The 12,543-nt window shown below is 44.7% G+C and overlaps 1 protein-coding gene and 1 long non-coding RNA gene across 2 annotated transcripts; both read right to left on the bottom strand.

The window, feature by feature from the left end:
- Window positions 1-233: 233 nt before the first annotated feature.
- On the bottom strand, window positions 234-1,872 carry LOC123074591 (D-inositol 3-phosphate glycosyltransferase 2-like). The gene has a single exon (XM_044497391.1). It carries the CDS (start codon window positions 1,798-1,800, stop codon window positions 310-312), a length of 1,491 nt encoding a protein of 496 aa, XP_044353326.1. The 5' UTR covers window positions 1,801-1,872; the 3' UTR covers window positions 234-309.
- Window positions 1,873-8,888: 7,016 nt separating this feature from the next.
- On the bottom strand, window positions 8,889-11,539 carry LOC123078689 (uncharacterized). The gene is made up of 2 exons (XR_006437597.1): window positions 11,184-11,539; window positions 8,889-9,193 (listed from the first exon to the last, which is right to left on the bottom strand). It is a non-coding gene; the product is annotated as an uncharacterized lncRNA (long non-coding RNA).
- Between the last annotated feature and the right edge of the window lie 1,004 nt (window positions 11,540-12,543).

Raw genomic sequence — 12,543 nt, 5'->3', positions numbered from 1 at the left:
TAAATATTATACTACTAGTATGTGTCATGCATGACAATAGTTAAAGTTATCTATGATACCGATATATGATACTATGCATTAGGAATGTAGTATTAGTTATCTATGATACTACCCATTACAAGCAACCTAAAGTTGTTATGCTATGAATAAGGTGTCGCTCATTCCCTAAAACAATTTAGACCCGATTAATATCCATAGCTGGCAGTTCATGTGGGAAGCAGGAGAGAGAAAAAGAAAAAATAACATACTGTATTTATGATTATTAGTGTGCCATAAATCACTAAGCAAGTGCACATGCTGCTGAGAAAACTAATCAAACTCAGAAGGGTACGCACAGAAGGTCTCGTTCTTGACACAAAGGAAGAGCCTCTCGTACGCTAGTGCCATCTTGGTGGCCGCGAACATGGACCTGGCGTACTCCCTGCACGCCCGGCCGCGCTCCGCGGCGCGCCGGGCGCCATCCTGCACCACAGCCTCCAGACTCTCCAGCAGCGACTCCACGTTGGGCGCGAACATGTGGCCGAACTCCTCGTCCACCACGATGCTTCCCTTGATGCTCGGGAACCGCGTGGCCACCACCGGCTTGCCGCATTGCATCGCCTCCATGAGCGTCAGGTCCAGGCCCTGCGGCCGCAGCGTCGGGTCCACGAACACGTCCAGCGCGTTGTAGAACGCCCTGAGCTTCCCGGGCGGCACCGCGCCAAGCACCTTGGCGTTGCGTCCCAGGTCCATGTACCTCGACTCCCACGGCCCCTTGCCGGCAACGAGGAGGTACACATTCGGGTGGCGGAGGGCGAGCTTGGAGAAGGCCTCGTAGAGCAGTGGGTGGCCCTTGTCCTTGACGAGCCTCCCGGACACGCCGAGCACGAGGTCGGCGCTCTTGGGGAGCCCGATCTCTTCCCTGAAGGCGCGGCCGAGCTCCGTGTCCGGAGTGAACTGCGCCTCGTCCACGCCGTTCAGGATTACGTGCACGCGGCGGCCGGGGATCTGGTACACGTCGCGGAGCATCTCCCCGGTGGAGTCGCTGATGGCCACCTGGTGCGCGTAGCTCCGGAAGAAGCGCACCTCGGACAGCACCCGGTGCACCGACTGCGACAGGCTCTGGTTGAACGCCGGCGACATGGGCTCATCCTCGCCGCGGGCGAGGTCCTGGTAGATACCCGAGTGCAGCGCCTCCAGGGAGATTCCGTGCCACGACACGACCAGGTTGGGCACGCCGCGCGCGTACCGGTGGAACACCGCCACGCTCTCGGAGTGGATGACGTCGAATGGATCGTTGTCGCCCTCGGCCTCGTACAGCTTCCACGCCTCGTCGCACCGCCACTGGCCGGGGGTGCCGTCAAGGAAATGCAGCTGAGGCCCATCGGCGGAGGGCGAGGGCGCGGCCTCGGTATGCGGCGGAGGCGAGGTGAACACGTGGACGCGGTGGCCCCGCGCGGCGAGCGCCGTGTGCAGCGTGTGCGCGTGCCGCTCCATGCCGCCGGGGGCCGTGGCCACGGGCCACTTCCGCGAGAACACGGCGATCTTGAGCTTGGCGGAGGGCGGCTTCGACGACATGAAGGGCAGGTGGTTCCACGAGAACTCGATGTCGCGAAGGTCTCCGGCGAAGCCGCTGACGCTCGAGGATGAGCGCCTGGCGGTCGTGAGGTTGCTGAAGGGCGGGGAGCACGCGGAACGGTGGATGAGGAGGTAGAGGAAGGGGACGAGGAGGAGGAGGGAGAGGAGGGCAGGGGAGAGCGAGAGCATGGCGTGGGAGGGGCACCTCGGCTTCCTCGGCCTCTGCAGGGAGGTTGGAGCCATCACGTCATGCACTAGCTCTACTGCTCGGGCTAGCTAGACAGTCAGTCATGCATGCATGAAGGCTGCATACAAAGGAAGATGGAAACAAGGGAGAAGGAACACGGGCGGAAATACAGCAGTTTATGAGACCTTTTGGAAGGAGGGAGAGTGGAATTGGAGTGCGTTGTAAGGTGTTGACATCGGGGGTGCGAACTTCATGCTTGCTTTCCATGCCTGAAGTTACTTAGGAAGATGGCCATGGGGGATGTGATCATCGTGCAATGTGAATTTCGCTAGTTTCAGATTTTCGTTTTCAAATTTTTTTTGAGAACGATTTTCATTTTCAATTAGGGTACAAGATTTTTTGTAGCAAAATTAACGCACAGATATTTAGATTTTTTTGGGGGAAGTGGGGAGAGGAAAAATTAAATGGCGAACAGTTGCCAGATTGCAAGAGATACGAACGTATCCCGATCCGTCAGATGCGCATCACTGGAATCGAGCAAGGCGAGCCCTATATCTCGCTTATAGCAGGAGTACCTTCTGTCCCGCCTACAGTATTGGGCCGGCCCGTTCTTAGCGATCGAGGCTTTCGCTCGTTTGCTGCTAGCGCTTTTCTTCTCTGTTTTTTTCTTTCTATTTTCTTTCGAAAAGTCTAACACCCACACGTGTGGGCGTCTGGCAACTCGCCCACACGCATGGATCTTCGTCCAACCAATTCTGCACGAATCTTGGTGCGTTCTAGCAGTTTTTGTGTGCCACGTAGGACTAAGCTGGTGTGTGGGCATTCATCTGGTCGCCCACACGTTCTTTTTCACCATACGGGGGGCTGGTGTGTGGGCGTTTAGCAATTCGCCCACACACCAGTTTCACGCACGCAGAGGGGGCTGGTGTGTGGGCGTTTATCATTTTGCCCACACGCCCGTCTCCTCGCCCACACCCAAAGCTGGCAGTTGCCATGTGTTTTTGCAGGGTACATGGCAACTGCCCTAGCTTTGCTTGTAAGCAGATGGCAACTCTCTTTTACCCGAGTTGCCATGTGTTTTTGCATGGTACATGACAACTGACCTAGCGTGCATGTAAGCAGATGGCAACTCTCTTTTACCCGAGTTGCCATGTGTTTTTGCATGGTACATGACAACTGACCTAGCGTGCATGTAAGCATATGGCAACTCTTTCATTTTACATGGCAACTGCCCTAGTGTGCTTGTGAGCACATGGCAACTCTCTCTTTTACCCGAACATGTTTTTTTGCCATGCCTTTTTTAGTGTTACATGGCAACTGCCTAGTGTTAGTGGGTGGCAACTCCTAAAGTTTTGAAATTATGGCAACTGCAGTAGACCAGACCATACATGGCAACTGCAGTTGAGCAACCATGGCAACTGTAGTTGTCCGACATGGCAACCGAAGTTCAGCGACATGGCAACTGCAGTTAAACGAACATGGACGAGGGTCTGGACCATGGCAACTGCGGGACGCGCGGTGACTGTACGCGGGGCGTGCGGGGCCACCAGGTACGAGGCCTGACGTACGGGGCGTGTGGGCGTTATCTATTTCGCCCACATGTACGCGTGTGAGAGGGATCGGGAGGAAAAAAAAGAGGTGTTGGTCATTACTTGTTTTGCCCACACGTAGGTGTGTGGGCTGTTCCTCTTATACACCACACAAAATGTGTGGGCAAACCCCTAACGCCCACACGTGTGGCACTTATCGGTGTCCTTTTCTTTTTGTTTCTTCTATTTTTTACTGTTTTTCTTCGTTTTATTCCAGGTTTTTACCGGTGTTTTTTTCTTCAGCTTTTTCTTCTTCTCGGTTTTCTCACCTTTTTTCATGTTTTCTGCGTTTTCTTTTCTTTTTTGCACTTCTCAGGTTTTCTTGTTTTATTTTCCTTTTTCTTTTTTCTTTTTTCTTTGGTTTCATTTTTTTACCGGATTTGGTTTTCCTTGTTTTTCGTTATGCTTCAGTTTTTTGTTTTTCCATGGTTTTCTTCATTTTCTTTATCTTTCTTTCTCAGTTTTCATATTTCTTCAGCACATGTATATTTTTTCAGTGCTCAATGTACAAGTGATTTTTTTATACACGTTGCACATTTCTCAAATACATGATGTATATTTTCTTAAAAACATGTTATGAACACTTTTTCAGATACATGGTCAACATTTTTTCAAATACACGCTGAACATTTTTTAATGATAATGAACCATTTTTAAAATTGCGTATACAATCTGAGTATACGTGATTAACAATTTTTCAAACATATGTTTTTGATGCCTATGTTTCTATAAACATTTGTACATTTTTCGTATATATCAGGAACATTTTTATACACATTTAATATTTTTCAAATACACGATCAACATTTTTCAAACACATTGTATACTTTTTTATATAGATGCAAAACATTTTTTAGACACATTTAGTTTTTTTCAAATGGCTGATTAACATTTTTCAAATACCCGATCAACATGTTTTCAAATGATTGATTAACATTTTTTAAATACATGATCAACTTTTTCATACACATTGTATATTTTTTTTGTATACATGAGATTTTTTTACACATTTTACATTTTAAAAATTCTTGGGTAAATTTTTCAAAATACTAGATCAACATTTTTCTAATGCTTGATTAACATTTTTAAAATAAAGATCAAATTTTCTCATACACATTGTATTTTTTCATATACATGAGTAAGATTTTTTCTATACACATTTTACATTTTTCAAATGCCTAATTAACATTTTTCAATTATATTATGGAAAGTGTTTTTTATAAATACTACCTCCGTTCCTAAATATAAGTCTTTTTAGAGAGTCCAATATGAACTACATACAGGGCAAAATGAGTGAATCTACACTCTAAAATATGTCTATATACATCCATATATAGTTTGTATTGAAATATCTAAAGGGACTTATATTTAGAAACATAGTATAAATTTAAAATACTTGGAAGTATAAACAAAATTAAAACAGAAATGAAAAACAAAAATAAAGATGTAAAAAAAGGGAAAAAATGAGGTTGTGGCCTCGCATGCTTGGTCGGCCGCGTTTGCTTCAGGCGAGGCTGCCCTACGTCTCGCTTTAACCAGGACATAAGGGCGCCCAACCGAGCGCATGGGATATATTAATGGGCTTATATACACTTAAATACCATGGCATTATATAAAGGGATTTTTACATCTGTGCCCTTGGTTTCTTAGCCATACTCATTTATCCTCATGCTTTTAACTTTTGCTCACTTTTCCTCACTCCCTTGCCCGAAACCCTCAGAACTGGTCACAAACGGTGGATGCCGTCGGGTCAGTGCTTTGACTGTTAACTCTGACAAGTGGGGTCGTGCTGACTGTGTCGCCCATTGGACCTGATGAGTGGGGTCGCGTCGGATGGTGCCGCTGTTCGCCCGTTGGGCCGTGGTTAGACTGTTGGGCCGTGCGCGCGCCGCAACGCCATAAGCCTGTTAAGCATGCACGACATGTCCAGCTAGCCTGCTATGCATGCACGTAGCTAGCCTACCTACATGCACCGCTGCCCGCCGCCACGATGCACTGACCGGCCACTTTTTCACGCGAGCCGCCACGGACGCAGGGACGGTTGCTGCCGCTGATTCGCCTCATCTCCCACGTGTGTCTCCTCGATGTAGATCATTGTTTCACACTTTTCTATCCACTCGCATCTATTCAACGTGTCAATTAAAACCTATTGCCAATTAAAGTGGCATATCGATCGATCGACGAGGCTCGTTTGAACGTAAGCGCGGCCAGTGCCACTCCCCTTCCCTTCCCCTTTCCCTATTTAAACCACCACCCTTCCACCTATTCTCCATACATCCATTTGTCCCGCCCCCTTCTCTTCTTCGCCCAAACCCAGAGAACTCTCAAAGCGAGGCGAGGATGCAGTACAACGGCCCCACCTTCCAGCTCCCACCGACCGTGCCGGAGAGACGGTATCCGGCAGGCGTCGTCGTGGAGAGGACGCTCCGCGTGTGGGCGTTCTCACGCTGGAGGGGTGAAAGGGGGTTTGCCCAGTGGTTCCTCGGTGCGGGCTTCGCCCACCTCCCGGCGGGCTCGCCGGTGATGTTCCGACTGGAGGAAGTGCGTCCAAACTCCAGACTCCGCCGATAGGGCTCACCGTCACCTTCACCAACAGATTTGATGCGTGCTACCTCCTCGGCAAGGTGTTTTGGTGTGGATGCGAATTCATCGCATTCACAACCCACAACATCTTCACAAACTTCGACTGCATGTTCCCCACCCGTGATGGGTATGCACAGCCTCCCCTACTACATCCGCGAGGACGGCATGGAGAGGAGGAGCAGTGAAGAGGAGGCGCAGTGAAGATGGTGGTGAAGGCCCGATCTCGTGAGCTTGTCTTGCCCTAGGGTGTTAGGGCTTTTTATCTTTTATATATTTCCATCTTAATTATGTCGTTGGTTGTACCGTGAACTTTTTATCTCTGTCGTGTTATCCCCTAAGAACTATGTTATGCTTGCTACCCCTATTTGATATGTCGTTGGTTATCTGTGTTTTGCTTGCTATTTCTATCTTATTTGACGTGAGATATCGCTAGATGGATATGCTGTCGTACACGAGCCCTTCTGCTAAATCAATCAATGAAAGGGTATCCCTCAATGAAAACCACCAAGTTTTGGGGTTAGCCTTGTAAAAATGGTTGGAGGGTAGCCCATTCGTCTTGTTATATTCATGGTGTGTACTTGTGCAGGTCAAGTTTAAATGGCCCATTTAGAGTAGGGTCAAGTTTTCGCACGCGCGGATAATGGACTAGTTGAAGTGTCAAAAAGGAAACTAAAGCTAGAAAAATGATCCATGTTGATGTTGAAAAGAAGAAGAAAAGCTATTTTTTTTGAATTATTGGTGGCCCTATTCCGTATATTATATGAACAAAAACAAGCTAATTTGTGAATAGTTTGTGGCCTATGCTATGGTTTAGGGCACCCTATGTTTTACGTAAGAAGTATGCTATGGTTGCTACTTTCTATGTTATGGATGTACGCTTGCTACCTGAGATATCGGTAGATGGATATGGTGCCGTAGCCGGGCCCTAGACATGCTCTCTAGATGGATATGGTGGCTAATGGTGCCACCGGACTTTATTTTAGACGTAGTTTCAAATGGATATCATGATCTACATAATTAAGCCTGACATGCTTTTAATAACAAAAACAAAAACAAAAAATCGTGTATATAATATTTTTATTGCAACAAAAACATGTTTATAATAACCGCATGTCAAAAAATTAAAGTGTTGTGCCGTAGGCTATATACAGAAGGAAATTGCCACGATATGTACAAATAAATTTGACATGGGCAAGTCCAACAATAAATCGATTTACCATCATGCACTATTTTTGTTCGGCATGGCAATAAAAGGATTTACCATGGCAATAATCAAGGAAAAAAACAGAGCCAGCGCGTGCACTATTTTCTAGGCCTCTTTTGTCTTTGTGGGCCTTCGACACTCAAAGCAATGAGACGGCCCAACCAGAGCTTAGTTTCAATTTGGGCCCTAGAACTACTTTTTTTTTCTTCTGCGGTCGGTGTTGTCTGACGAAACTGAAAGTGTACAAAACTGACGAAACTGACATGATCCACAAATTAAGCAACATAGAACATATAGCACATGATCCACAAATTAAGCAACACATAGCATAGAGCACATGATCCACAAATTTAAGCAAATCGTAGAGCACATGATCCACAAATTTAATCAAATCCTAGAGCACATGACACCACAATAAGAACATCTCTAACGAGTGATGACCAACAAGTAAGCAAATCCTAGAGCAACTACATAGAAATAAAAGGGATAAAATCCTAAAGCTATCAGATTCACCTGCTTGTTCAATTGAATCATCTGCTTCAAGTTCTTGTTCATCTTCTTTATTTCCCCCTTCAGATCTGCATCCCCAACTGTCAGAGCAGCACTTTCAGAGACCAAATTCGTTGGTGCTGACGGCAGATTGAGCTCCTGGGTTGGGGCCCCATTGAATTGAATCTGCTTAATGTAGTCATCCAGCCATTCAAAATGTGTGCATTTCTTCACGATCTGAAACGAAAACATGAACCCTAAATCCCAGATCGAAAAAGAATTAAAAGCAAATAGAAAAAGAAATCAGAGAAAAATCATGAGATCTAACCTGCCCCTCTGGCTTGCTCTCGCATTTCACGAACTCGCGCCCATAGTTGCCATTCTTGACCTCCTTCGAAGTCAACCGTATCAGTGACGCGCTGCGTGGGCAGTCAGGACATCGCTCCATGGGAAGTGGACCATACTGGGTCCACGAGTGGCGGGAGGCTGAAGTGGAGCTCGACATATCGCCCAAAGTCGCCAGAGAAGAAGAAGCAGAGGAGTGGCTCCTCTCGCCGTTGGAGAAGAAGAAGCAGAGGTGGAGTGGCTCCTCTCGTCGCCGCAGAATAAGCAGCAGAAGAAAGGGGAGGCACAACCAACAAGTCTCGCGGATCGCCTCTCGCGGATCGCCCCATGATCCAACGATGCAGAGCCGTCCATGTGATCCAACGGCGCGGAGCCTGCACGCAGCTTGCCCTCGGAATTCCTTCTAGAAGACCACATCTGAGGGCTGTTGCTTGGCGCTAGGGTATGATCGGACGGCTGACGTTCAAAGCTAGGGTTAGGCGAAACCCCGCGGGGTTTAGAGGGGTTTTGAGCTGGTCAGCGGGGTTTCAAAGGCTTTGACTGAGCATAACTAATTTAAAAAAAATCATGAACATATGAAACCTTCGCCGTTCGTCGTTTTATAGGACACACTAACGGGGATGGACTAGGATAGAATCTGGGCTTAGTGTAGAAGAATAGAAAAAGGATCCTAGGCTATTGGATTGAATATGGACGGTACAGATAGGAGTGGAGGTCCTCAGGCACTTATTGTACATTTGATGAGAACCCCCCTACTCACGGTCAGAGATAAAACATGGCTTTTTGCAGTAACAGCCCTAACTTTCTCATATCTAATATGGACAACTTCAGATTTTCACAGCATTGAGGTCATTCCGTTCCTTGTAAATCCCAAGCTGTACCAGGCGATTATGTTCCTAGTAAATCCCAAGCTGGAGCACCCCAGACACAAATATACGAGTACATGTCAAGCACAAATTTTGAATACATGTCCAAATGGATCAGCATAGGTAGAAATATTTGAGTGCATGACATCCATCCTAATTTGAGTACACAAGAGACATACATATATAACTTAACATGACACGATCCTTTTCTAGTACATGAACAGAGAGCCCCGAGTATGGTCTGAAGTGGTCCCTGCTAAATAAGCATCACTACCAAAGCTTGCATTGGGTTTGTTATCTGATTGCACATCAAAGAAAAGTTATTCCCTTTTGCCTCCAGTTATAGTGCATCTTGCTCATGAGTCTTCATGTGCTGGAAAAGATGGCACCAAACAAATCATTCAGTTTTGAGCACAAGACGTGTAAGTGTACTTAAATATGCATTGACAATACATTGTAATAAGCAAGAACAAATCTGGACGCTGCGTAGCAGAAAGAAAATACTACATGCCTTCTAAGAAAGGAAAAAAAGAAACTCTAACAACAAATAAGCAAATATATATTACGGTAGCACAAATGCACATCTGCACCAGATCCAAACCAGAAACATGAGTCAAATACATGGAAGAGAAGTATTTCCTGCTCTTGTATGTAGAGACTAGAGATTCTAAAAAAGTCTTGTTCAATAATAATTTGACACAAGGAGTTCACAGCTGCTACAAGGACACATTTTTTCCCTGTGTTAGTGGTATGGTGAAGATGAATAACTCATATCACAGAATGAACAAAGTAAACCACTTCATGTTGTGCAAAACCAATTAAAGTGCATCAGACTTTGACAATTCAATTGCTCCTAGTAATACAGCAATACTTGCCACTATGAACCTGGCTTAACCAGTTTTCTGCAACATAAGTTTGAATCAATTAGCCCTTTACATAGTTAACCATCTTCTAGTATCAAAAATCTTATCAAGATGTAGTTCATCAGTGTGGTTGTAGTGATTCTACCACTGTCATTGATTTTATTTTATTTTGGCTTCAGGCTCGATCATAACCGGGCTCCAATCAGCATGTGTTCATGTAGTGCTCAAATAATATATCATAGTGTTCCGAGGAACTGTAGGTTTTCTTCTCTTGTGTTATATGGAATAAACTGTTTACTACTACCAGTGAACAAAATGGCATCGTACAACACTTGGCTGCCCATTCAAATGGGCCAAATATAATGTGTTCATGAAATCACCAAGTTAGGTCATCCTGTAAACACCCGTTTGACCCTCAGGTCAAATTTCCTTGATAAAAAGATTTTTCAGCAAACAAGTGTGAATACTTCTATTTTTCTGGAAGAAGACATTCAATTTTTTTTACTATAAAGCTTGAACAGAATGCACCGATTATATTAACAAAAGAATATGCATTCTCCAAAGCACCTATCTATGGCCTCCTCCTTTGATCTACAACCCAAACCAGTAAATGGATTTTATAAATTATCGATGCTTACAGAAAAACTATTTTTCAACGAGAAAAAGAAAAGGATCATGTATTCTTCACTTCTATTGGGCCCCTTCATCACCTTGATGACTCAAGATATTTTGCCATACAGTAGAGAGTAGGTATATGAAATAAGCCCACTAGTATATTTTCTTGCTTCACGCCCACTAGTTAGTAACCCCTCTGTAAACTTCACGCCCAAAAGTAGTGATCTAAACGATCTTATAAAAGTTTACAGAGGGAGTATGTAACAACTGAATGTTCAGTTATCGAGCCACCAGTGTATATTAACTGAAGGTCTGAACCATTGTTTGTCAAAAAAAACTGAAGGTCTGAACCATTACTAACCAATGGTTATCCATTCCTAGCAGTGCTACAAGGATCCTAGTTTCAATCTATATGGTACTCAGCATGGTTTTGCATTGTAAGTTCATAACATTATATACTCTGGCCGGTTATATAGGAATATTTCTTAATACTTAGGAGGCTGGAATGTTTTACAATTTGTGTTTTGCGTTTGTTATTTATTCCTATGTTGCAAGCAGGGTGATCAAATTCCCTATGGGATGTCTTCCTATTATAGCTTACACATGTGAGCTGTAGACCATTTTCAGAAGTGTCTAACCTGGTGATTTTTTCCCTATTATATCGATGTTTAGTTAGGCAATACAAGAGTATGCACCCAAGGATTGGTACATGAGAGCTTGCGTATACTGTTGGCTCAAAGCTGATGGATGTCAGGACTATACCACGAAAATGAGAGTGGAGAAGAAGTCAGCACAAGTCAACAAGCCTCAGAACATGCACCTGGCAGTACAGTAGAAAACTATAGGAGGGAGAAGGGGGAGGGGAGTGGGAGAAACGGAGCTGACCTTGCTGCCGAGCCTGCAAGGCGAAGGAGGCGAGGAGATCAAGAACCACCGCCTTGCCTCTAGTGAGCTATTGTTGGATCTAGGAGCACCGGGGAGGAGAAACCGTGGCAACATCACCATGGACTCGACCTCTACTAGATTGGCCTCCGGATCTAAGAATGTGCAGCTGACCGGGCGGGGCGCCTGTGGCCACCAGGGAGGAGGAGACCGTGGCCGTTGTCGACCAGGGAAGCAACGGATCTGCCGATCTGGGCAGCCGCCACCGTCGACCAGAGAGGGGGACGGGTAGCGACCGACAACGAGAGTCGTTTTGAAGCAGAAGGACCTGGAGCAAATTAGTGGGGAGCAAAGGGACATGTTAGCACAGAATTGTGTAGTTTTCAGCACAGATCCATCCACTCGAATCCGTGGCGTACATGCCTGATCCAGCGGCCCAGAATCTTTTTTCCTATTCTTCTACCCTAAGCCCAGATTCTATCCTAGTCCTCCCCACACTAACGAGGAAAAATACTAAAGTTGGTATACGATCATTTACAAAAAAAACCTAGCTAGCACGATCGAGTCAAATGAGCACCATTAATTAAAAAAATCAAAAAATATAAAACCTGCACAATGTTGTCTTGTGTGACATGTTACCAACCAAAAATCATAAACTTTGTCTATGGACATTTTCATGAAAAAACCTTCACACATATGAGCTATCACGTACAACGTTTCATAGAGATAAAGAAGAGGAGGTAGGGTTTCCCTTCGGTTTTTGAAAATAAAAAAAAATCAAAAAATCACCAAAACTTGATTTCAAAGTGAATAAGAAGGATCTGAACTTACTTTTCCATTTTCATATTATAAACATGTTTTAATGATTTTCTATTAAAGTATATTTTTTTCAAAAAAATGTAAAAATATAAAGATTAATTCAATAAATAGTGATTCTTCGAATCTACACTATATAGATTGAATATGTGTTAATGCAAAATATTTGGCTCATTTGGAGTAGGTCCAAAAAAACTTGATTACGAATGGGACTCTTTACCCTAGCTTGGGAGCTCATTTGGAGCACATTTCTCATGACTACAAGTTTTACCACGCAAAAGAGATCGGATTGATCACCTAACGTTTATAATAGTTCAGTAAACTTTGCAACTCACACCACAGGGGAATGGACTTCAAGTGTTGGTTCAAATTCAAAGTTTGCCTAAAATTCAAATTTTGCCTCAGTTTTGTATTCTACCTCAAATTTCACATCAAATTACAAATAGAATTATTACACCTTACAAGTTTTCACAGTAGTTCAAATTGACGACATAATCCTTATTACAAATCCTTAAAGTTTAAAGTTTATGACTTGCATTTAAGTTCA

This window comes from Triticum aestivum, chromosome 3D (genome assembly GCF_018294505.1).
Source record: "Triticum aestivum cultivar Chinese Spring chromosome 3D, IWGSC CS RefSeq v2.1, whole genome shotgun sequence".
In the NCBI taxonomy this organism is placed as follows: Eukaryota; Viridiplantae; Streptophyta; class Magnoliopsida; order Poales; family Poaceae; genus Triticum; species Triticum aestivum.
The sequence above is the reverse complement of the archived record's forward strand: the minus strand, read 5'-3'. Positions and strand labels throughout refer to the sequence as shown.